Below are 22217 nucleotides of genomic sequence, written 5' to 3'. Positions count from 1 at the left end.
ACTTCCTATAATAAGTAACCTTTACTAACAACTCTGAGCATATATATATATATATATATATATATGAGCGGTTAATTTCTAAACAGATACGAACTTCTTAATTATAAAAATGTGTTGGATGAGGAAGAGTAACATAGGTCGGTGACTGTGTGGAGATCGGACTTTTGACCTGAAGAAGAAAGTTCAACACGACGTTACAAGTTACAACTATGAAACTTAATTGACAAATTGACAAAAAAAAACTGGAGCTAGTCTTATTATATAATAACGTAAATAGTTTTTTTTTATATATAATAACGTAAATAGATTTTAAGATTTCCTTTTTATGATTAAATAAATCTCTTATGATTGTTGAATTTATTGACAATAGTGAAACTGACTACTCGTTGACTCTCGCTCATTCATGTCCTTTGCGACTAAAGAACGTACACAAGTATTTTAGTAGCAGTAAGTTAACTGAAGAATTATTATAAGTTAATGGATAATACAGGCTGGTTTATCCATGATAAGATCACCCACGGCTTCTTTTAATTAGTTCTCTTTTAAATTATGCGCATGTAATACCATTCTCAAGCATCATTCTTATATCCACAGAGGTACACTTGCACGCGTAGATTTGTATTAGTTTTAAAAGTATTGTGACTAGGGCATATATCTGTTGGTATTCATCATGAATATAAGAATTGGTAAAAAAAAAAAAGGTGTTGTAACATATATATATCATAGGAGGAGACGACGAGTAGGTCGTAGGGATGAAGATTGTTTCCTTGTTGGGGTCATGACCCAAAAAAAAAACAAAAAAACTTTGACCACTGTAAAAGCTATTTGCTGTCAGTGTGATATATATATAAACAAACAATCATCATGAATTTCAGGACTATCTGGTGCCACACGACACCGTATTTCTTGCACTAATTTCAAACTTGAATATTTGTATCGCTACTTATTTGGCTATCTCTCTCAAGTCATCTCCTCGATTTCTGTCACACAAAGACCTGTGTTTCGAAACTGTACTTTGAAGATTGAGAGAGTTTGACAGAGCGATAGACGTATCGTCACATCTTTTTTATCTTCGAATTTTTATATATTTACATATGTATTTAAATTATATAAACAACACTCAGTTTTCACCTCCAATGACAAGACGCTCTGGCGTGTGATAAAACCCACACTCCAGTTCCAGTCTTATAACTTCACTGGGACTTCGGTTTGAATATTATATATCATAACCTAATTACATGTGTAGCTAAAAACATTCATTATTAAATATGTATTGATGGTGTAAATATGGTTTTTGACGACAATATTAGTTTCAAAGAAAACTTTCAAAAGTAAAAAAAAAAAAAAGAAAAAGAAAAAAGAACGTCTATAAGTGTTTGACGGATATAAAAGAAAGAAACCTCTCAAAGTCAAAAACAAACGAATTAATTGAAGTGGTGCTTTTAAACATCCTTTCTACTGTAAACCAATTGAGACCATATGGATATTGTTTTGTCCTGGACGATATTCGTTGCTTTTGTGGCTAATTAATCCACAACCCAAAAGCTATTAATAATCCAAAGTAATTTATATTATTTTCTGATTCTTTTTTTTTTTAATTTATAAAAGGAAGTATAAGTTAGTACGTAGTGCAATAGGAAAAAAACTCTTATGTGCGAGAATATATTTACACATCAGCCTGAATGTATAAAAAACTTAAAAAGATAACCAAGAATCTATTTCAAAGTATACGTATATTAATTTAATTGGTCATCTTTTTTGTTCGATCCTTTTATTTTTATTTTTTTCTCTTAAGGCAAAGTTTATAAAGCATATTCGACCCCCAATATACATACACACACATGAACTTATAATATAAACATGCTACACGAAACTAATTTTATTCATGGCATGTCTAGAAAATTCCAAAATAAGCAACAATGTTCTAAAACGATGAGACATTGTTAATATTCTTTAGAATAAACAAACGTGTACACGGCTTTCCCACCGTTGATGCATTATTTCCTTCATTATTCGCGTTTCAACTACACCACTTCAACTTGTTTTCTTTTTCCCTTTCTATAACAAAATTTCCTCCTTTTTTTTTTTCATTATAATCTTTAACTTATTAGAGATTCTTTTCTCCTTATTAGCTATCTATTGGGTTTTAAGAAGTCTTGTTTAAAAGCACAAATTCCTTCCTAATGTGATGGTAACCCAAACCGAGTTTTGTTGACTGGTTTCCATTAATGGGCCTATTTTCAGCCAATAACGCGCGTTAATAATTTAAGGACTATTACTACTAATGGGCTCTCATGGGCTAATTTAACGAGAAGATCACACAAGATTTATTATATAGCAAAGTAGCAAACAATCACAATTTGAGACCCTATGATGATTGGATCGAGCAGCAGAATAAAGAAAGAGCAAACTCTTCATCTTCTTCATCGTGTAATTTTTCTCAACCATACATACGAATTCTGAATTTTGTAGTAGTGCAGACAATGAAATTAAATATGCATATGTAGATTATGTGTGTATAATAAGCTGCTATAAAAAAATCAACACATAAAAACCACACAACTTGTCCTATCTTCTTCGACAGTCAACAGATTTTGCGAGTTCGTTCGTCACACAAAATCAAGAAATAGTACTACTCTGTTCCTTGTTCGTCTTTACGATTTGATCCTCAATAAATTTAAGCGACTCGTTTTTTTGTGTTGACCTTTAGGTTGACTTTTTCTTTGGATATGGCAGCTTCATCCCTTCTTCTTCTCCACAAACCCACCTGCAATTTCTATTTCGGTGCTTCCTCTGTTCCTGCTCCATTTCGAATCTTCCCTTTGACTCGAAGACGAACGATTAGGTCTGTCCCTGGCTCTAATTCTATGGCCGATTTAGTCAAAACCAATGCTCGCAGAGACGGCGAAGAGCCATTTCGTGCGATCGAGCAAGAGGCTTTCATCAATACTTCTTCGGAGCTTCATAACGACGCCGGCGGTGGGATTGAAGCCGTCGCTAATCGTTTGGTCTGTATTCGAATTCCCTGATGCACACAACCTGTTTGATGTAATGCCATCTCAATGAAAAAAGTCGAAAAACAAAAGTAAAGCTTGTTCCTTTTCTCTTCCCTGCATTTTGGTAACTAACGAAAGCTTCCGGTTTAAACGTTTGTAAAATGGCAGAGCAAATGGATTGTAGCTGCTCTATTTGGATCTGTTCTGCTTCTACGGCATGATGGTGCAGCACTTTGGGCTGTGATTGGATCGGTTTCAAACTCTGCCCTTTCCGTAGCTTTGAAACGTATACTTAACCAAGAGAGACCCGTTGCTACACTGCGTTCTGATCCTGGGATGCCATCTTCTCATGCCCAATCCATTTCTTTCATCTCTGTGTTTACTGTCTTGTCTGGTAAAACAGTCACAATGCTAAGCGTTTTCAATATCTGTTTCTTCTTGCATTTGATCAACTCTTAAGATGACTTTACTCTTATTTCCGCAGTTATGGAGTGGCTTGGAACCAATGAATTGTCTCTGTTCCTTAGTGGCCTCGTCCTCGCTTTGGCTTCTTACTTTGTAAGTCTTCATAACATGGATCAAGTTCAAAATTACCCTCGAATCATATAAATGAAATCATTAACACTGATGTTATTTTTTGTAGACATGGTTAAGGGTTTCTCAGAAGCTTCACACAACAAGTCAAGTTGTCGTAGGTGCAATCGTGGGTTCTGTTTACTCCACCTTATGGTATGTAACCTGGAATTCACTTGTTCTTGAAGCCTTTACCTCATCATTCTCAGTACAAGTAGCTGTCTCTCTGGTTGCTGCTGCGTCTGCTTTAGGTTTTGCAGTATATGTGCTACTTAACTGGTTTAAAGATGACAGATGACAGACTGATATTTATCACTACTTAGTATGTGAATGGTATAAGGAATGCATATTATTCTCCTTATAATTCATATTGATTGAGCTATATATTCAGTGTTACCATTTGTGCTATTATATTCATGGCTAAGATTTTTTGAAGTTTGAACATATTAGAGTTAAAAATATCACGAGCATGGATAAAAGCCAAAAGCTCCATATATTGGACAATCAAATCGATGAGCTTCTGCACCAAATACTACCAATTCCACTATACTGTATATATCTTCATTTTGAGAATGGGACTGGCTACCAGATACAAACGTTGAATCCCGATTCATGGTCTTACACGCACCTGAGAAGTGTGGTCCATACAACATCATCCTCCTTCTATGGCATTTCATTGGTCATCTTCTCTGCATCACTAAGACGTCCTGCTCTACACAGCAGATCAACCATACATCCATAGGGTTCCTTGGCTGCTCTACACAGCAGATCAACCCAGGTTAAGCTGTCCCGAATGGATGCAGCGGTGAGAACACAGATGAATGTTACAGAGTCGGGTGAAGACGCCAGAATCAACAAGCATCGCTGAGAAAAATAGTAGTGCTTCGACAGAGTTGGTTGCAGTTACGTATCCGTTGAAGATGGCTGTCCATGGAACAATATCTCATATCTCTGTGTGGCATTTGATCAAACAGGTGGCGAGCAGCACGCAAATTCCCGCATTGATGAGAATGAGATGTCGAGGCTGAGATGTTGTCTATCGAATTTAGCAAGCAGTGTAATCGAAGCAGCTGTACAAAACCGTTGGACTGCGCTGCCATGCCTCACAGTTAAAAATCAAATTTATCTGAATTACCCGGATATGCCTTTATATGCAAGTAATAAATTCTAAATTCTAACTAGGTCAATATATTTCAAAGTGGGCCGAGTAAGTAAGCCCATTACTAAACGCAGACGTTTAGAAAAGAGGTATCTGCAAGTATTTTACGAAATCATCTAGACTATTATGTTACAAACTGGGCCTAGTAAGTAAGCCCAAAAGTAAACGCAGACATAATCGTCTCTCTCACCCAACCTAGTTTAGGTATGATCGAAGCATATGTCGTCGCTATGGTCTCTTCCAGATGGTTTCGTGGAGAACTCTGTGTGGCTCTCGAATCTCGAAATCTTATTATCATACATCTTTCAAGAGCTTCAGATCTGTCATATTATCTATTTCAAATTGAATGGACTGATGTTTTGCTTTTACGGTGAATTCGATGTCTTGATAACTAAAGCATTCAATCTAAAAAAACTTTTCTGCTATAAAAAAAACTGCCACACTAATAATTTTCTTTAATGAAAATGAAGTTCATTCCGGCGAGAACCTATATATATTATGACATCTATCACTATTACTTTCCTCGACGAGCTGAGATCGTTCGATTCGCTATAAGAGAGCTAAGTAATTAAAAAAGTAGAAATTAGTTAAAGTTTCAGCTGTTGATGTTGTTGTGACCTCGTTTTCTCACTTGTCCCTGGCCTCTCGCCCTCTTCCATTTCCTCACGTTGATCATCCTTGCAAAGATTTTTCGAATCAATGTCAACTTCCGGGATTGCTGAGAAATGACGTTAACCGTGGACGAGCTTTGGCTAAGTATGATCCCATAGCCATCTTGAAAATTATCCATTCCATTTCCCAAGAGTTGCCAGAACAATCCACCTGCTGCTGCACCGCCTCGTTTTGCAGACCCGTAAATCTTGTTGTACACGGTGTTAAAGACAAAGTCCCTCTGTGCAGGGGTATAGCCTGATTTCTTCATTGATTTACCAAACTCTGCTAATATTATGGGTTTGCGTACAACGGTCTGTGCGTCTTCGATGTGCGCGTCGAGCCATTTGTTCAAGAAATCCATTTGGGATTGCTCGCTTGAGTCTGTGAACCTGCACAAGAAAACAAAACAGCAATTAAACCAAGTGATGGATCACTGTTTTTTTTAACTGCTAGGGCCAAAACTAAAGTTGTATGGCATTACCATTCGTCAGGGTAGGAGTGAACCGTAACGAAATCAATTCCCGGGATGCGGTTATTGGCGATGAAATCAGTTCCAAATTGGCCGGGTGGGTTCAGAGTCTTGCGTTGAGGTGACGACTGACCATAGAAACCTTCTAGGCCAGCTTCAAGCAGATGGTTACTGTCTAGTGATTTCACATGAGCAGCCATTTCAGTAATCCAAGCCTGGTATAGTTGAAAGAAACCAACAAGTCAGATCCCAAATTAGTATAGAAATAGACAAGAAATAGAGTCATGGTGTGAAAATGTGTGTTAGGTGAAAACCTGAATGGTTCTTCCTGTAGGATCTGATGGGCAACGGGGCTCATTCATGAGCTCCCAAGCCATAATGGTTGGGTCATCTTTGTAATGAACTTTGGTAAAGGTATTGAATCTGTTCAGCACAGCCTGCAGGGCAAAATAAAAGTCATTACTTTTCTTGCTTTTTGGTTGAATCTAAAAGCGGGGGAGAAGATTAAATGAATTTGAAACCTTGATATGGTTCTTGTAGAAATCTTTAACAAGAGAGTCAGTGAAGAAGTCGTCTTCAGAAGAAACGGGACGGCCTCGGCTTCGAGCCCAATCCACATATTGCTTCTTCCCTCCGAAGATGTCATAGTTATTGGCAAAGCTGAGTATTAACTTTATTCCATGCCTTCTTGCCTCAGCTATCGCAAAATCCAAACCCTTTTCACCATAAATGACAAAAGAAACATCAACAGAGAGTCTGAAAACTTGGCTCCAAAAGCCACCGACTTTTCCAAATACAAGTTTTGTGTGAGTGAGTGTTGTTTAAACAGTCAGATATTAAAACAGAGGTTCTCAAAACTTTTCCAAAAGATCCATACAAATAAAATCGTAAACAAAGAGAAACTGAAACACAAGACACAAGACACAAGTAGAGACAAAGGGAGGTTACCTGAAACATATCCTCGTTGTAGGAGCCAGGGGAAGACTGAAGAGCCCTGTAACCGCCATCGCTGAAAGCCCAGGTTCGAGCAACGGTCAAGCCATGGCGGGAGGCATCTTGGAAAGCGGCGGGGAGCTTAGACCTTTGGGATGGATCGGAGGAAACGTACATGAGCCAGTAGGCATTGAAGCCATTAGCGTAGTAAGGATAGCCATTGAGAGTAAACTGAACACCTTTAGCCCTCACGAACCCATCACTCGATAAGGCATCCGCTCCTAGCTCCAAACAGCTTTGTTGGATCAAGATCGCTAAAAATGTAATCAGACCCAGAAGCTTCATCTTCTTCTTTGCTCTTTCTCTTACACACTCTTCTCGCTTTAGTGTTTGAGAGGAGGGGGTATTTATGAACTAATAATAATAATTGTATAACGGTTTGGGGAAAAGCATAATAAATCTCACTTTTTTAAGATACAGTGTTAATACAACACGCATACCCTGTATTTGTAATCAGCTGTGATGTCAGTTACTGTAACAACACTTTTTGAAAAAAGGAAACGAAGCAGAGAAGGTGATTCCGGTAATTTTTTTTAATAAATAAAGGTCCCATTATTACCGTATAAGTCGTAACCGTGAAACCAGCAAATGGATCCCACTTAACACGTAATCATAATGCTTCACCCTCGGATCATGGTACACGTGTCAGCATTCCGTGTGGTTACTTTCACAGCAACCCACGCGTCTTCCGCTTCATGGGTTACATACATACATACATGGCCCTTTCCCTTTATTGTATTTTTTTTATATTTAACTTTTATGGGTCGGCCTCTCAATTTCATCATCTAATATAAATAAATAAAAGAAACTCTCATGTGCCGTTGCTCTTTAGATTTTTCGGTTTGAGTTGACGACAAAACACACGACATACATTTATTGTGTGTAATCAGGAAATTGGTTTTCTTTTCTTTTCTTTTTAGTGGGCATTTCTCTCATCTTTTGACTCGCTTTCAAACACCATCTTAAGACAGACACCTTTTTTCAACAGAAGAAGCATAGGCGCAATAAGCGGATCTCTAACAAGTTACACCGACTCAGACTCAGATCCTTACCAAACACACCAATTCACTCGCCATTAATTACGGTTCATCTTTTCATGAAAAGCACATCTATATGTAATTGTTTAACTATCAGTCTACTACCTACCTGTGATCATGAAAATCAGATTATTCAATGGGTTAGTTCAACAAACTCAAACAAAAGAAGAAATCACAAAACAAAGAAGAAAGATTTCAAATTTCCTAATGAATTGTTTGTATTGAGATTAAAAACAAAAGCTAGACTGAGGAGTGGTTTCGGTTAAATACAAACAAAAAAAAGAGGGGAAAAGCTAAAGCTAACCTAAGAGCCGCCCTGTCATTTGCACTTCTCATCTTCTTCTAGGCCCATTTGAAGCCCATTAACCACTACACTGTCACTATGTCCATCCTACTACATAGCTCGGATCTGTCCTCCATAGCCGTAGTACTTGAGAAGTCCCTCGTCTTGTCTCCAGTTCTCTTTCACTTTCACTTCCACCTTCATCCAACATTTTCTATCATTCACTCAAATTGGTAACTTACTGTATTTCAACTACCATTTGATACGTTATGCAAATTTATAAGCACCTCGAGGAAGACTTTCTTCTGAAGGAAATCTTCAATGTCGAGCCTAGCAGCCGTTGCTAGCGTTTTCAAAGCCTTCCCTTCCTACAAACATTACATTAAAATCCATCCACCCACATTAGCCAGCACTAAGCTTACTTAAGTTGAGACCTTATTGCTTTAATACAATCTCTAAGCATATGATATCAGCTTTTAAACCCATATCTGTCAGTTTCATCGATCATTGACAATGCACTTTTTGAGTGTCCACAAATTTTTTACCACGAATGCAAATCAGAAATTACCCACTTGAATGTTAAAGGGTTTGTATACACTTACTTTTCCTATAAGGATGATCTTTTGAGAATTTTTATCCACTACCACTTCCACTTGAATAAAGTCTTTTGCAGCTGGTCTAGTTTTGTAGCTCAGCACATTCACCTGTCGCGTTGAAGCAAAAATATTACAACATATAATTGATTAATAAGGCCACAGCTTTTTACAGGACTAAAAATACCAAACTTATCATTTACCTGACATGCATAAGGAACTTCATTTCGGTACTGCATAAATATCTTCTCTCTAACAATCTCAGAAACAAAGAATCTCTCTGGGTGCTCGCTCACAATATCCTAGATAACCACATACCCGTAAGACATTAGTGAAATGAATTGTTGCATGTGAATTAAGACATAAACCTCAGAACATAACGCAAATTAGACTATAAGCTCAGCTATAGCAGGGAGAGGAGTTATAACAGTGAAGCAGATACTTTTTTCATATACCTTTGGATAATAAGGTGGCCCGAAGGGAAGTTTGGATAATATCCACTCTTTTACATCCTCTATTCCATGTCCGTACTTTGCGCTTACAGGTATAACTTCATCAACTTCTGTAAATTTTTCATACCACTGCAAGGAGTTGTAGCATCTATTAAGCAAAGAACATACCAATACCATGACTCCAAATCTTGATCTCAAGTGTATAGTGAAGCATCTCCCACCACTGCAAGTTCATTCTAGAATGGCGGGATTATAATAACAGGGCAGCACTAGCAAAGTTGAAGGATAGCTACAACAACAAACTCACCTCAAGTTTCTTGGCTATCTCACCAGGTTTGATCAGATCCTTCTTGTTCATAACAAGCAGCATCGGTGGCTTCTTTTCGAGGTCTCCCAAACCCTCTTTCAAAACTTCTTCTATCTAGCACACGGCACCAGAATTAGGACAGGAAAACTACTTAAAACTAACAATTTTGAGGAGAAAGAAACCAAAACAGAGAAGCATACTTTAGCAGGCGTTTTACAAGCATCAACAAGAATTACTACACAATCCGCATTGATGGCAGCATCTCTGACATTCTTCATCATCATTGTATCTAACCTGTGCATCTTCTTCTCGATTACACCAGGCGTGTCATAAAGTATCATCTGTAAACACAAGCTTTGTATCTTAAATTCTAAATCAAACCAAGGCATTTAGCAAACAACGTTTTTCAATGGGGGATTAGCTAAACAAACCTGATACTCAGGGCTAGAACATATACCAAGAATCCGATGCCTCGTGGTTTGAGGTTTATCTGTGACAATCGAAATTTTCTGACCAATCATTTGGTTCGAAAGCGTGCTTTTCCCAACGTTGGGCATCCCCAGCACAGCCACGTATCCTATATATATATATATATATATATATATAAACATTGTAATCACCATAATTCAATTTCCCAGTAACAAAGTGAGGATAGTAGTAGGGTTAGGGAGAAAACAAACAAACCACTGCGATGATGCGTATCAGGTGAGTGTCCAAGCTCCTCCATCTCATAATCGTCGAGCAACGCCATGTTCCTGTCCGGTTTCATGCTCAGCGAGAGGAGACTGGCATCGTCGACTATATCGATCTCCACTTGTTCTTCATCTTCTTCTAATTCTGCTTGCTCAACCTCCATTCCGCTGGAGCTTCGTTGCTTGATCCATAGCTTCTTCGAGGAGGTGAGTTCCGTCCGCCCATATCTAGTGCTACTGTTGTGCGCCTGAAGATGCGATTTGGTAACTCTGCGTCGACTATAGATATGGTAAGGGGAGAAATTAGGGTTTTCAACAACGGAAGTGGAGAAGAATTTGTAGCGGGAAACAGTAGGCGAAATTTGCGGAGAGGCCGCCATTGTCGGACTTTGTTTTTCAAATTGATAGCTCTCTCTCTCTCTCTCACTGGTTTTTTTCCTCACTGCTTGTTTTGTGATTAGCCAAGGAAACCATATGTGATCTTCATACGACGCCGTTTAACGAGTTTTCTTTATTTCCACTTGCACCCCTTCTTTCTATATAACTCCCAGCTTCAACCGCCATAATGTTTTTTTGTTCAGTTACCCCCTCGTTGAATTTAAGAATCAGGTTAATATTGCAACTTTGCAAGTCCATTAAAAAACACGAGCAAAACCAAATTAGTATGACCGTGATCGATTGTAAGAAGCTGAGTTATGTCCTCATCATGTTCTATACATTCTCTAAAAAGCTAAAAACCAAAACATTTTCATATTTTTATACACAAGGCCTGAAGCTTTGCTTCACCCTTGTCATGAATCTGTTGGAGACTGCTCGGGTTGAGCTTCATCCAATGATAACATTCCGGGAGGAAGGTACGACCAAGCCAAGACTCCACTCCCGAGTGTGATGGTTGCAGCAATCGATCCCCAAATCCACCTCTGCCTCCTCTTTCTCTTTTCCCCTTCTCGCCTTGCCACCTCTGATATCAAAGAGACTTGAAGCATTCAGATAAAGAAAAAGACAAGACATTCTAGTAAATACAACTTGAGTTTCTTCTACCTATAGCCTCTTGGTTGCGCTGGGACATTTCCTGGTTCACGGTCTCGTAATAGTGAAGACGGTCAGACAACCGGGTAATTTCAAAGTTCTTAGCTTCGAGCTCAGCTTCCATCTCCATCTCAACCTCTGCCTTGGCCAAGTCACTGCCTAGTGAGTCAGAGACAAACCTGGTGACCTCGAGTTGACAATGTAGCTCATCTGCTAGGTTCATGCTGTATGTGCTGCTGGTAGGATCAAGGGGAAGGAACAGACCCACATGGGCCAACTGCTCACGGAGCCTCTGCCAATGAACCTGCATTTGCTCTAGAGTTTCCTCTGCTTGCCTCCTCCTTTCGATTTCTGTTAGCAAGCCCAACCTCATCTCCCTCAGCTCAGTTCTAATGTTGTTATCTGAACTCAGCATTCCACTGTCGGTTGAAAGTTCTGGAAGCCATGAACAGATACTGAATAAATTAAAACCAGTTTCTTATATATACCAATGAATAATGCATGCAGTTTTCCTACGAATTTGGAAATCTGATTCATCACTATCAAGTTGACTATTAAACAGAGGATTCCCAAGCATAAAAGGCTACTTCACAACAAAATATCACACTACTGATATATACCTAGAACACTTGAAACTAAAGGAGAAGAGCTCCAAGAAGTGGCAAAAAGTGATGTATGCTAGAAATGTCAAACATCATAAGAATTTTCAGCCATGTCGACAGTTAGTAGGAAGAAAAGATACCATCACAAGCATCATAAAACTCTCCAACATGTGCAGCGAGTTTGTGTGAGCTTTCAGCTCCTCCAACATCTTCTACCTCTGTGTTACTTGTGAAGTTTATTAATTCACCATGGTTATAGAAATTTTCAGACTCAAGCTCCTTGTCTGCTTTTGTTCTTACCGGCTCCAACAAATAACTTTTCCATTCTAAAGTATTGGAAGCATTATTGCTTCCACTCTCACCGTTGCTGATATCTCTTCCCGACTTATCGCTCCAAAATTTCTCATGAGGGGGGCTGCAATCCCAAACGGGACGTTCAGGGATGCCTTGGGTGTGATCCACTGCTGTAGCATTGCTGATAGGAAAAGATAGGGATGTGGCCTTCCTCAAAGAGGTGGTATTCTCCTCTACAATCTTTTCCTCAGCAAGGGTTTTCGAGTGAGAAGTCCCATCCACCTCAGAGTCCCTTCTGGAAAGAAGTGGTCGGCGCGCTTTGTGATTGATAATATAGGGAGATGGAGGGTAGGAAGATGGCGAATTGGGACGAGGGATTTCTTTAGGAGTGGCATAGAGAGAAGGTGACATCTGAGGCCGAGTGAATGTCTTTTCTTTAAGATCGTTCTCTGGATTTGAAATAGGTGGCTTCGAGTGCAATATGCTTGGGATTTCTTCTGACTTCAGTGATCTATCCAAAGTGGCAGCAGAAAACGTGGGCATGGTTCTGCATAATTTAAGAGATTCCAATTAGAAATACACTTCAATATCGAGCAGTTCAGAAACTATAGAAACAAGCTAACAAGCTGAATTCGATTTTTGGGAAAGAGCAAACCATGGAGTGCGAGATTATCAAACCAAATCCCATTCAATACCTAAGCTTATCAAAGTAAGCCAAAACTGAATCCGACAGTGATACTCACCAAGTACGTGAAAATAACAAAAACCAAAACCTAATTTTATCAAATCGAACATTTAGAAGCTAACAAAACAGCCCAACGGGGAGGTAAAAGGTTTACCTAGCGATGGAACACACAAAAGAAGAAGAAGAAGCAGCTCAAGGATCCACTCAGACGGAGGAAGAAGAGAAGGCAGACGTTGTTGATATGACATTGTTTCGAAGAAAGAGCAAAAAGAGATTAGATATATACAGAGAAATCAAGCAAGGAGAAACCTCTTCTCCAAGGCTTTTCATCGCAACAAACTAACACTTAAAATAAAAAACCTCTTCACCAAGGCTTCTATCGCAACGACCGTGCTTATCGCGCTGCGTTTTGATGGGATTTTCAATTTTGTTTGTTCAGTGACGTGTCATCTCCTCGCGTAAAACAAATTTGGTCTAGGCTTTTGTTGTCTTGTAGAGAGAGATAGATTCATGGGCCTAATGTATTCGTTAATTTGTAAACCCATTCTGATTACAGTAATTACTATTTTAAAAAACAAAATTACCTAGATAAGCCGAGAATTAATCTTTATTGAACTGTAAAATTAAAAAACATGGATTGGTCCACACAAAAGAAATTAAATGGCAAAATCCTGGCTTATATTATAGACGAGCTTTCCAGCTTTGTTTGATGTATGTATCCATCGTTTCTTATTCAAATACAAGTTATATATATCACAAGCCGAAAACAAATATCTGCAAAACAACCTCTGTGGAAACTCTTTTCTCCCATATATATATATATGATCATATTTCATCTACCTGTAATAGATGACAGGTTCATTTGAAGTGTTATCCCAAACGCCTCCTTCCTTGACATACTCCATGTACCTAGCAAATTCTGGTTTTGCAGTCGTCGTGCTTTTCTTCTTTGTCTTCTTCTTTCTCTTTAGACTCATATCGAAAAAACTCAATAGAGGGTGAGCCGAACCCCCGCTTTTCTCCACGGATTGCCCATGATGATCCACTGCAGCCTTCTGCTGTTTTACTTCTAAAAGCCCTGCGCCTGCTTCTTCTTCCTCATCCCCGAGCTTCTTGTAGCTGCCTCTACCCTTCCTCCTGCTTAGGGCCCTAATCATCATGTCTTGTGGTTTTCATCTAGTCTCCGTCGTGATGTGCTTTTAAGAAAGGGTTTTGTGTTGGGCAGTTTTGAAAAGGACACATCTTTTGACTTCTCTCTATTGTCCTTTTATCCCAACGACTCCATATCTTATACCATATGTGAAATTGCCCTTTCACCTAATACTATTTCCCGGTCAATGCTACTTTATGTTGACTATGTCTTCCCCGTGTTTGACTTAGAACAACAAGGCACTTTCCACTGCAATCCTTTTAATCTTTAGTGGAATTCGTCAGTTTCTTGTCACAAAATGAGTAGCTTAAGTCTAGTATAATGTGTTTGAGATGACAACTGATGCAGAGACAGAATTATTAGTTCATATGAATAAGCTGTGTCCAGCTGCTTTAACCAAACCTTTATTCTTCATTTTTCCTCTCAATTCTTCAACCACATCCCACTTCCCAATCGCCGCATAGAAATTTGAAACCAACACGTAGATGCTCGCGTTCTCTGGACCCGAATCTTCCATAAGCCTGCTTGCTACATATTCCCCTCGCGTGGCATCCATATTTAGACTACAGGCACTAAGTACTGCAACCCATACAGCACAAGGAATGTTACGATTATTGTTCTCCATCATTCTCTCGACTAATCTCCATATCTCCTCTGTGTCCCCAGCCTTGCTCAAGATATCAATAAAGCATACGTAATGCTCTGTTCCAGGAACCAACCGATATTTCTCCTTCATCATACCAAAACATTCCTTACCTTCTTCAACTAGTCCTGCATGTGCACAAGCCGATAAAACAACCAGAAATGTCACTGAATTAGGCAAAACTCCGCTTCCTTCTTCACACATTTCCCTAAAGATTTCAAGAGCCTTAACCCCATCACCATTAACTGCATACGCATCTATCATACTCGTCCAAGAAACCACACTTTTATACGAAATAGATCTGAAAATAGTATGGGCTTGCACAATCTGACCGCATTTTCCATACATATCCATTAAGCCATTGCATAGCTTAGAATCTGAAACGAAACCATTACGTAAGGCGACACAGTGTATCTGTTTACCAATCCACAGATCAGCGTTATCAGAGCAACCAGCAAGGGAGCTAATGAGCACTCTCACGTTGGGTCTCTGCCTACTCATAAGCAGAAACGCTTCCTTGTAATCTCTGTTTCGAATGCAACCTGATATCAATGAATTTAACATCACCTCGTCCGTATGAACATTCAAACTGAGATAAACCTTCATGGCTTCACTTATCAGCCCTACACTCGAGTAAAAATTAATCATTGCAGTTCCTAAAACCACAAGATCACGTCCCGTGACCAGCACCATGGAATGAACTTGCTTCCCTTGCTGCAAAATCTTAAGAGAGGCACAAGTTTTAACAACGGAAGATAAAGTGAACTCACTGATTTCTACTCTTTCTCTATACATAGCAGCGAAAACGCCAAGAGCTTCTTGACCTTTACCGTTTCTAAGGAAACCCGAAAGCAGAGCATTCCATGAGACGACATCTTTTTCCTCAACGCTCTCGAATACCGTAATGGAATCAACCAAGTGTCCGTACTTTGAGTACATGTTAATAAGCGCCGTTTTGGAAATGGTTCCTGTCTCAGCGCCTTCTTTAATCATCAAGGCGTGAACCTGGCGTCCTGTTTCCGGATACGACAAGAGAGCACACGCGCCGAGAACAGGAGTGAAGGTGTGGGAGCTGAGATCAGGGCTGGCTCGATGCATCTCAAGGAAAAGAGCCATTGCGCCGTTTGGGTTTCCGCTGCGGAGGTAAGACGAGAGTTGAGAGTTAAGTGAGGAGAGGTCTCGTTGCGGCAATTCGTCGAACAGGTGGTGGGCATTGGCGACAAAATTTCGAACAAACACACATCTCGATAGCAAATTCGTGTGTTTTACGGTGACGTCACCCAGACGAATTATGCGTCCACAATGGGCAAACATGTGAACGTACGGCGATAATCGTTGGCTTACCTGTTGCAGCTGCAGACGAAATCTACTATAGAGTGCACGGCGTAGGAGCTAATCTTTATGGGCACAGAGCATATAAAACCAAACAGTTCAACCTAAATACGAGAAATTTCTGTCTGATCAACAAATTTATTAGACATAAAATGAAGAAAAAGGGTTACAACTTTTTATCCTCAAGTTTCAAGAGAACAAAACCCTCCCAGAATCTTTAACAGAGAAATGAATGCCTCAGCGCGGAAAACTTTCCCAATAAGCACCGGCCACTGGATTTTAAGCGCAAGAAAACTTTATTGGAGATGCAAGAATTGAAGTTCTTGTTTGTTTTTTTCAAATCCACACAAATCAAGATTCACAAGACGACACAGGTTAAACGCCTCAAGCTGCTTTTGGGACATTCTCAGGGAGTGTGAGATCATCAAGTACTGAATCATATTCTGTATCGCGAGCGTTCTTCTTGTTTAGAAGCGTCTTGAACTCAGTCTCGTCCAAGTTCTTTGCGTTCTCTGTCGCGTGAACTTGAGCTAAGTTGGAGTACTCCACAGCTGAACTGGAGAAGAAGACTCGTTCTTCTTCTGTCACCTTCCTGAGAAATTTAGCTGGGTTGCCTCCCCAAACCTATGAGATACACCAGAATTATAATATTACTAGAGCTTAAGGATACAACAAAGTTTGAGAAGGTCAACATAAGGAGTGTGTCGAGGAACCTCGCCAGAGGGAATTCTAGTGTTCTGCCTAACAAGAGCTCCTGAAGCAACCATGGCATGTTTTTCAACATGAGCTCCATCCAACACGGTTGCACTTGTACCAATATAGGCCTCGTCCTCGACAGTGCAGCCATGTAAAACAGCACTATGACCTGCCCCAATTCAATTTTATATGTTACCCTGACTATAAAATTCACACTTGAGTTTTGTGACAGAGATTGTATAGAGAATTTACCAACAGTGACATTGTTTCCAATGACAGTAGGTAAGACCTTCCCGCTTAAGTTGGACTTAGCAACGTGGACAAGAGCGTTGTCCTGGATATTGGTGCCAGCTCCAACACTAATGCTGTTAGCATCTCCTGCAGAGTAAGTTTTTAATTCTATGCACATGTCTGACATAAAAGGGTGCATCTCCTTTCAATGAAAGCACAAATGAGTCAACATTTTCAGATGCTACAGAAGCTTATACCTCTCAAGACACATCCATACCAAATGGAAGAACCTCGTCCCACATGGACATCACCAGTGATAGAAGCGTTAGGAGCCACAAAAGCACCCTTATCCACACTAGGGGATTTGTCAAAAACATTCATGAGTGTCCGGTGCCTCGACACTGGGAAAAAAAAAAAGAGTTTCAGAAGCAGTTTAGTAGGATGGTATGGAGAAATTTGAGTTTAAGTATCACTCACAATAGGAAAGGCTAACACTTAACACATCTAGGATAACAAATAGCCAAATGCAGAGAACGTAAGAGGAAGTTGTAAGAGAAAATTGACGAGAATCTCTCTTACCAATCTATAAAACAAAGAAATGGGTAACATGAATAGCATCACTAGCGATATTAAGCTCTTAGGTCTCTAATCAAGAATGCCATAATCAATGATCAACATTAGGAGAAAACGCGTCATATTATTATCAAATCTAAACTATGACCCGAATCCAGAGAAATACTCAAATACATTTTCAAAGACCCGACGAGAAGTAAACGAGAAATCGAATCGTATGGAAACAAAGAGAAGAGAAGAGAAGACGGTCCAAAGACTTACGCTGTTCTCGGAAGTGATTTTTGCCTTGGAGGCGACAACCGAGCCGATCGAGTGCTTGACCAGTTTCCCGGATCCAGAATCCTACGCTGTAAAATGCTTTACCCATTGTTCCCATCTTCTTCTCCTTCCCTCACGAGAGATCGAATTTGGGTATTTTATCAATGAAATCGAATAAGGGTTTTTTCGCCGGAGCCAGAGGAAGAAGAGAGAGTGCAGTCGTTGTCTTTGTCTCTTTGACGTCTCACCCCATCTTTGGTTTTGGCTCAGATTTCGGTCCGACCGTTATTTTCCGGTTCATGCTATTGCTATTTGCTAATGCTAACGATTTTGGTAATTTAAGGTAATTTTTTGGGTAACTTCTAATAAAAACAGCATAAACCAACCAGGTGACTCTATATCTCCACGTCACTTATCCTTTTAAAGTCTCTTACAAAACGGCAAACAAATACTTTGGCCTCTACTGAGAATTGAGAAGTTATCATATCATCAAGCAAAGAGGAACCTTATCTCTCAAGAGCTCTCTCTCTCTCTCTCTCTCTGTGTTTTTTAATGAACTAAAATGACAATGATCTCATGCTCCTCCTTCTCTTTCGAACATAATCTCTACGAGACAATGTCTTGTCTCCAGAGATGCTCAAAGCAAGATGAACTTAAGCAAATCCACGCTCGCATGCTGAAAACTGGATTGATGCAGCATTCTTACGCAGTGACAAAGTTTCTTTCTTTCTGTGTTTCCTCGACTTCTTCTGATTTTTTGCCTTATGCCCAAATTGTGTTTGACGGTTTTGATCGACCTGATACTTTCTTGTGGAACCTCATGATCAAAGGATTCTCGTGCTCCGACGAACCTAAGACGTCTCTTCTCCTGTATCATCGAATGCTCTGTTGCTCAGCTCCTCATAACGCGTATACTTTCCCGTCTCTTCTCAAAGCTTGTTCGAATCTATCTGCATTTCAAGAAACAACACAAATTCACGCACAGATCACAAAACTTGGATATGAAAACGACGTCTATGCAGTGAATTCTCTTATCAATTCATATGCTGTGACCGGTAACTTCGAGCTAGCTCACCTTCTCTTTGATAGGATGTCCAAACCCGATGCTGTCTCGTGGAACTCTGTGATCAAAGGTTACGTAAAAGCTGGAAAAATGGATATTGCATTAACGTTATTCCAGAAAATGGCAGAAAAGAATGCTATATCATGGACTACGATGATCTCTGGGTATGTTGAAGCAGGCATGAACAACGAAGCTCTGCAATTATTTCATGAGATGCAGAATTCAGATGTTGAGCCTGATAATGTTTCCCTCGCTAATGCTCTCTCAGCTTGTGCTCAGCTCGGGGCACTCGAGCAAGGGAAGTGGATTCATTCCTATCTTAATAAAGAAAGAATCAGAATTGATTCAGTCTTGGGTTGTGTTCTTATAGATATGTATGCAAAGTGTGGCGAAATGGAAGAAGCTTTGGGAGTTTTCAATAATATTAAGATAAAATCAGTGCAAGCATGGACAGCTTTGATTTCCGGCTATGCATACCATGGCCATGGAAGAGAAGCAATTAGCAAATTCATGGAGATGCAAAAGATGGGAGTAAAGCCAAATGTGATTACCTTCACTGCGGTTCTCACGGCCTGCGGCTACACAGGACTAGTTGAAGAAGGAAAGTTGATTTTCTACAGCATGGAGAGAGACTACAACCTTAAACCAACCATCGAGCATTATGGCTGTATTGTTGATTTACTCGGTCGAGCTGGATTTCTCGATGAAGCAAAATGTTTCATTCAAGACATGCCTTTGAAGCCAAATGCTGTGATATGGGGTGCGTTGCTCAAAGCCTGTCGGATGCACAAAAACATCGAACTAGGAGAGGAAATTGGAGATATCTTAATTGCAATGGATCCATTTCATGGTGGGAGATATGTTCATAAAGCAAATATTCATGCTTTGGCCAAACAGTGGGACAAAGCAGCTGAAACAAGAAGATTGATGAAAGAACAAGGTGTTGCGAAAGTTCCAGGATGTAGTACAATTAGCTTCGAAGGGACCACACACGAGTTTTTAGCGGGAGACCGATCACACCCAGAGATTAAGAAAATTCAATCGAAATGGAGTATCGTGAGAAGGAAACTTGAGGAACACGGGTACGTACCAGAGTTAGAGGATATGCTGCTTGATCTAGTTGATGTTGATGAGCGAGAAGCTATTGTGCATCAGCACAGCGAAAAATTGGCTATAACATACGGGTTACTCAAGACTAAACCGGGAACCGTTATACGTATAATGAAGAATCTCCGAGTATGCAAAGATTGTCACAGAGTAACAAAACTTATCTCTAAGATATACAAGAGAGATATCGTAATGAGAGATAGGACAAGGTTCCATCATTTCAGAAATGGTAAATGCAGTTGTGGTGACTACTGGTGAAATTTGGAGAGGAATGAAAACTTTTATTGCTTAAGAAAATGGATCCACTCGACAATATATCAGAAGTTTAAAGTACATTGTGTTTTCAACAAATGCTGAGAAGCTGTGTTGCGGTCCAAGACTGTCCTGGCTCTAGCTTGACATCCCCAAGCTGAGAATTAAAAATAATAAGCAAGAGTTAGAAACATTAGATTCTACAAGTATTGTTGTGCGCAAAGACTAAGGTGCAAACTGATATACCTTTGCATTTTCCACGCACACAAAGTCTCTGTAACAAGCCTCCATCTGAGTATGCGGGTTCCACAAGACCGCATCCGACCAACTGCATTTTCCGAAAACAAGACTCATTATGTAACGGAAGTTATAACATAGTCCCTCTATAAAACCCCTAAGTGTCTCAATAAACATACTTTGTGTTTTTGATGATTATTTTATCACCCAAGCCATTATCAAACTGCAACTCATTAGGAGCATCAAGATAGACGCAGTCCAAAAATCCAGGAAAAGTGACTTCGTCTCTGGAATGTTAAAAAAGGAGTTAGAACCATGAAAATGTGAAATTAAAAATCAACAAGATCAGTAACTAATGAAGGAAAACAAACACCAAACCAACCTGTCTTCTTTACCCTCTATTGGGTTTTTAGGGTCAGGATCCTTATTGAGAGTTTTACAACCCTTTAGACCTCTCACGGATGCCTTGGCAGAAGAAGCCTGATGAATCCAAAAACAATTATAAGAAGGAGAAAGGGAGTCAATTCGCAAGCCGTAGTATCAGATAATGGGAAACACACTTCAACACGAGAAGACGAATATAGTACACTTACACGGAAGTAAGTATGCAAGGCAGTGGTGAAAGAGAATGGTTTATTGTCTGTGTTTGTTATCTTAAGCTCGGTGGAAAGGGAGTCGGCGCCAACAGTGACCTAAAGTAGCAAAACAAACTGTCAAAAAAATAAGACATCTAACATACAAGAGTGTCACTAAATTAAGGCATTGTACAAACCTTGTATAGAGCCTGGAAAGCAAAGTCCCACATGGCTCGACTATAGGGACCATCCTTGAGCTCAAGAGTAACAGCGGCACTGTCATCTGCATTCTCGGAATCAACAACAGACCAGTCCATGTTCCTTCCAAACCCATGCTAATGATTCCAAAATGGTTCCAAGAGCATGTAAGCATTAATAAGTTTAAAAGAAAAACAAACAGCTTGGATTAATGGATGAAAACTTTAAATGAGTACCTGTTGAATTAGTCCAGGTCCAAACTGTGGAAAACAATGTGGAACCCCTCCGCTAAATCCAGTAAAAAGCATAAAGAAGAAAAAGGGAGGACATGACTACTAGAGAGTTTCAGGTTAATAAGTAGGGTAGGGGAGCAACAACGTAAAAATGTACAAACACACCTAATGGGCTTAATCTTATTGAAGACAGCGTCTGGTCTGACGAAAAGAAGATCTTTACCACTCGCAACTTTCCAAGATGTAATGCAGCCTCCAAAGAGATATATCTCAGCCTCACTGCATCCAACAAATTGATGAATTACTTACTACTATGAGGCAGGCAGCGAGAGATGGCGAGTAGTTATTGCATACCTCTTCTGGGGAGAAGTGAGGACAAGTTTTGGCAAATTGCCTTGTCCTTCTGCGACTCTCACTCCAGTAGCCATGGCAGAGACTCTCCTTCTGCAAATATTCAAGATCAGATTTTTTTTGTTTTTGAAATCAAGATCAGATTGCGAAATAAGAAGAATGCAGAGTCAATTACCGAGTGATTCGGAGCTGAATGGGAGAACTGAAAGTGAGAAAAGAGTTAGAGACGGAAACAGACGCCATGTTTGTCTCTCCTTCAGTCACTCTCTATCTTGTATTGTTGATTGATTGGGTCGATGAGATTGAATAAACCCAGCAAAACTATAATGACGACAGACATTTTTTTATACATCACACACACACAGAGGAGGAAACGGCTCTTCAAATGACCCAAATGTTCAACGTTGACCGCTTCAGAATCTCGTTTTTGGATTGACGAATATCCCCCCCAATCCCATCCGAGTCCAGAACTTAACTTATACAAAAAATTAAGAAAGTGT

General features: G+C 39.7%; 9 protein-coding genes across 14 annotated transcripts; 2 read left to right on the top strand and 7 right to left on the bottom strand.

The window, feature by feature from the left end:
- The first annotated feature begins 2366 nt into the window (after positions 1-2366).
- On the top strand, positions 2367-4750 carry LOC17877161 (lipid phosphate phosphatase epsilon 2, chloroplastic). 5 transcript variants are annotated; one of them, XM_023784308.1, is made up of 5 exons: positions 2367-2430; positions 2711-3008; positions 3165-3390; positions 3481-3554; positions 3640-3980. In XM_023784308.1, exons 2-5 carry the CDS (start codon positions 2730-2732, stop codon positions 3865-3867), a joined length of 807 nt encoding a protein of 268 aa, XP_023640076.1. In that variant the 5' UTR covers positions 2367-2430; positions 2711-2729; the 3' UTR covers positions 3868-3980. The 5 variants fall into 5 exon arrangements, with proteins under 5 accessions (XP_023640076.1, XP_023640086.1, XP_023640088.1 ...); XM_023784318.1 differs by having other exon boundaries at positions 2375-2629; positions 2737-3008; XM_023784320.1 differs by having other exon boundaries at positions 2381-2430; positions 2737-3008.
- A 384-nt stretch (positions 4751-5134) lies between these two features.
- On the bottom strand, positions 5135-7212 carry LOC17876743 (mannan endo-1,4-beta-mannosidase 7). Its single transcript, XM_006279806.2, has 5 exons — positions 6800-7212; positions 6373-6567; positions 6166-6288; positions 5864-6066; positions 5135-5771 (listed from the first exon to the last, which is right to left on the bottom strand). Exons 1-5 carry the CDS (start codon positions 7127-7129, stop codon positions 5324-5326), a joined length of 1299 nt encoding a protein of 432 aa, XP_006279868.1. The 5' UTR covers positions 7130-7212; the 3' UTR covers positions 5135-5323.
- A 594-nt stretch (positions 7213-7806) lies between these two features.
- Positions 7807-10708, bottom strand: LOC17875543 (GTPase ERA-like, chloroplastic). 2 transcript variants are annotated; one of them, XR_002833960.1, is made up of 10 exons: positions 10201-10708; positions 9948-10093; positions 9717-9857; positions 9517-9630; positions 9213-9338; positions 8961-9059; positions 8767-8868; positions 8452-8532; positions 8186-8362; positions 7807-7990 (listed from the first exon to the last, which is right to left on the bottom strand). XR_002833960.1 is itself a non-coding variant. In XM_023782933.1 (9 exons), the coding sequence occupies exons 1-9, from the start codon at positions 10586-10588 to the stop codon at positions 8276-8278; spliced, it is 1284 nt and encodes a 427-aa protein (XP_023638701.1). In that variant the 5' UTR covers positions 10589-10708; the 3' UTR covers positions 8054-8275. The 2 variants fall into 2 exon arrangements, 1 of the variants encoding a protein (XP_023638701.1); XM_023782933.1 differs by lacking the exon at positions 7807-7990 and having other exon boundaries at positions 8054-8362.
- Positions 10709-10882: 174 nt separating this feature from the next.
- Positions 10883-13170, bottom strand: LOC17876715. The gene is made up of 4 exons (XM_006280451.2): positions 12973-13170; positions 11980-12680; positions 11250-11672; positions 10883-11169 (listed from the first exon to the last, which is right to left on the bottom strand). Exons 2-4 carry the CDS (start codon positions 12674-12676, stop codon positions 11000-11002), a joined length of 1290 nt encoding a protein of 429 aa, XP_006280513.1. The 5' UTR covers positions 12677-12680; positions 12973-13170; the 3' UTR covers positions 10883-10999.
- Positions 13171-13474: 304 nt separating this feature from the next.
- On the bottom strand, positions 13475-14300 carry LOC17876867. The gene has a single exon (XM_006282047.2). It carries the CDS (start codon positions 13976-13978, stop codon positions 13655-13657), a length of 324 nt encoding a protein of 107 aa, XP_006282109.1. The 5' UTR covers positions 13979-14300; the 3' UTR covers positions 13475-13654.
- A 13-nt stretch (positions 14301-14313) lies between these two features.
- Positions 14314-15935, bottom strand: LOC17875790 (pentatricopeptide repeat-containing protein At5g66500, mitochondrial). Its single transcript, XM_006281396.2, has one exon. It carries the CDS (start codon positions 15923-15925, stop codon positions 14333-14335), a length of 1593 nt encoding a protein of 530 aa, XP_006281458.1. The 5' UTR covers positions 15926-15935; the 3' UTR covers positions 14314-14332.
- A 93-nt stretch (positions 15936-16028) lies between these two features.
- LOC17876803 (gamma carbonic anhydrase 3, mitochondrial) lies at positions 16029-17969 on the bottom strand. The gene is made up of 5 exons (XM_023785075.1): positions 17705-17969; positions 17128-17271; positions 16892-17017; positions 16657-16808; positions 16029-16567 (listed from the first exon to the last, which is right to left on the bottom strand). Exons 1-5 carry the CDS (start codon positions 17817-17819, stop codon positions 16328-16330), a joined length of 777 nt encoding a protein of 258 aa, XP_023640843.1. The 5' UTR covers positions 17820-17969; the 3' UTR covers positions 16029-16327.
- Positions 17970-18108: 139 nt separating this feature from the next.
- LOC17876605 (pentatricopeptide repeat-containing protein At5g66520) lies at positions 18109-20151 on the top strand. Its single transcript, XM_006281584.2, has one exon. It carries the CDS (start codon positions 18264-18266, stop codon positions 20127-20129), a length of 1866 nt encoding a protein of 621 aa, XP_006281646.1. The 5' UTR covers positions 18109-18263; the 3' UTR covers positions 20130-20151.
- On the bottom strand, positions 20132-22120 carry LOC17876434 (putative glucose-6-phosphate 1-epimerase). The gene is made up of 10 exons (XM_006280797.2): positions 21893-22120; positions 21721-21810; positions 21532-21645; positions 21370-21421; positions 21133-21270; positions 20954-21052; positions 20743-20840; positions 20540-20647; positions 20370-20451; positions 20132-20280 (listed from the first exon to the last, which is right to left on the bottom strand). The coding sequence occupies exons 1-10, from the start codon at positions 21958-21960 to the stop codon at positions 20215-20217; spliced, it is 915 nt and encodes a 304-aa protein (XP_006280859.1). The 5' UTR covers positions 21961-22120; the 3' UTR covers positions 20132-20214.
- Positions 22121-22217: the final 97 nt, after the last annotated feature.

The sequence above is a fragment of the Capsella rubella genome, unplaced genomic scaffold, assembly GCF_000375325.1.
Source record: "Capsella rubella cultivar Monte Gargano unplaced genomic scaffold, Caprub1_0 scaffold_8, whole genome shotgun sequence".
Lineage (NCBI taxonomy): Eukaryota > Viridiplantae > Streptophyta > Magnoliopsida > Brassicales > Brassicaceae > Capsella > Capsella rubella.
The sequence above is the reverse complement of the archived record's forward strand: the minus strand, read 5'-3'. Positions and strand labels throughout refer to the sequence as shown.

Excerpts from the sequence above, each read along its gene's own strand:
- LOC17877161 (XM_023784322.1), top strand. The coding sequence starts at position 2,730 with ATGGCAGCTTCATCCCTTCTTCTTCTCCACAAACCCACCTGCAATTTC. Across the intron at positions 3,555-3,639 it reads TCGCTTTGGCTTCTTACTTT|ACATGGTTAAGGGTTTCTCA; the intron begins GTAAGTCTTCAT and ends TATTTTTTGTAG. Across the intron at positions 3,790-4,158 it reads CATTCTCAGTACAAGTAGCT|ATACAAACGTTGAATCCCGA; the intron begins GTCTCTCTGGTT and ends ACTGGCTACCAG.
- LOC17876743 (XM_006279806.2), bottom strand. The coding sequence starts at position 7,129 with ATGAAGCTTCTGGGTCTGATTACATTTTTAGCGATCTTGATCCAACAA. Across the intron at positions 6,289-6,372 it reads TCTACAAGAACCATATCAAG|GCTGTGCTGAACAGATTCAA; the intron begins GTTTCAAATTCA and ends TTTGCCCTGCAG. Across the intron at positions 6,067-6,165 it reads CTACAGGAAGAACCATTCAG|GCTTGGATTACTGAAATGGC; the intron begins GTTTTCACCTAA and ends CAACTATACCAG.
- LOC17875543 (XM_023782933.1), bottom strand. The coding sequence starts at position 10,588 with ATGGCGGCCTCTCCGCAAATTTCGCCTACTGTTTCCCGCTACAAATTC. Across the intron at positions 9,339-9,516 it reads AGATAGCCAAGAAACTTGAG|TGGTATGAAAAATTTACAGA; the intron begins GTGAGTTTGTTG and ends AACTCCTTGCAG. Across the intron at positions 8,533-8,766 it reads AGATCATCCTTATAGGAAAA|GAAGGGAAGGCTTTGAAAAC; the intron begins GTAAGTGTATAC and ends TAATGTTTGTAG.
- LOC17876715 (XM_006280451.2), bottom strand. The coding sequence starts at position 12,676 with ATGCCCACGTTTTCTGCTGCCACTTTGGATAGATCACTGAAGTCAGAA. Across the intron at positions 11,673-11,979 it reads GTTTTATGATGCTTGTGATG|AACTTTCAACCGACAGTGGA; the intron begins GTATCTTTTCTT and ends CATGGCTTCCAG. Across the intron at positions 11,170-11,249 it reads GCGCAACCAAGAGGCTATAG|AGGTGGCAAGGCGAGAAGGG; the intron begins GTAGAAGAAACT and ends CTTTGATATCAG.
- LOC17876867 (XM_006282047.2), bottom strand. The coding sequence starts at position 13,978 with ATGATGATTAGGGCCCTAAGCAGGAGGAAGGGTAGAGGCAGCTACAAG.
- LOC17875790 (XM_006281396.2), bottom strand. The coding sequence starts at position 15,925 with ATGTTTGCCCATTGTGGACGCATAATTCGTCTGGGTGACGTCACCGTA.
- LOC17876803 (XM_023785075.1), bottom strand. The coding sequence starts at position 17,819 with ATGGGAACAATGGGTAAAGCATTTTACAGCGTAGGATTCTGGATCCGG. Across the intron at positions 17,272-17,704 it reads AAATCACTTCCGAGAACAGC|TGTCGAGGCACCGGACACTC; the intron begins GTAAGTCTTTGG and ends TTTTTTTCCCAG. Across the intron at positions 17,018-17,127 it reads GTATGGATGTGTCTTGAGAG|GAGATGCTAACAGCATTAGT; the intron begins GTATAAGCTTCT and ends CTTACTCTGCAG.
- LOC17876605 (XM_006281584.2), top strand. The coding sequence starts at position 18,264 with ATGACAATGATCTCATGCTCCTCCTTCTCTTTCGAACATAATCTCTAC.
- LOC17876434 (XM_006280797.2), bottom strand. The coding sequence starts at position 21,960 with ATGGCGTCTGTTTCCGTCTCTAACTCTTTTCTCACTTTCAGTTCTCCC. Across the intron at positions 20,841-20,953 it reads CCTTGCATACTTACTTCCGT|GCTTCTTCTGCCAAGGCATC; the intron begins GTAAGTGTACTA and ends TGGATTCATCAG. Across the intron at positions 20,452-20,539 it reads ATAATCATCAAAAACACAAA|TTGGTCGGATGCGGTCTTGT; the intron begins GTATGTTTATTG and ends CGGAAAATGCAG.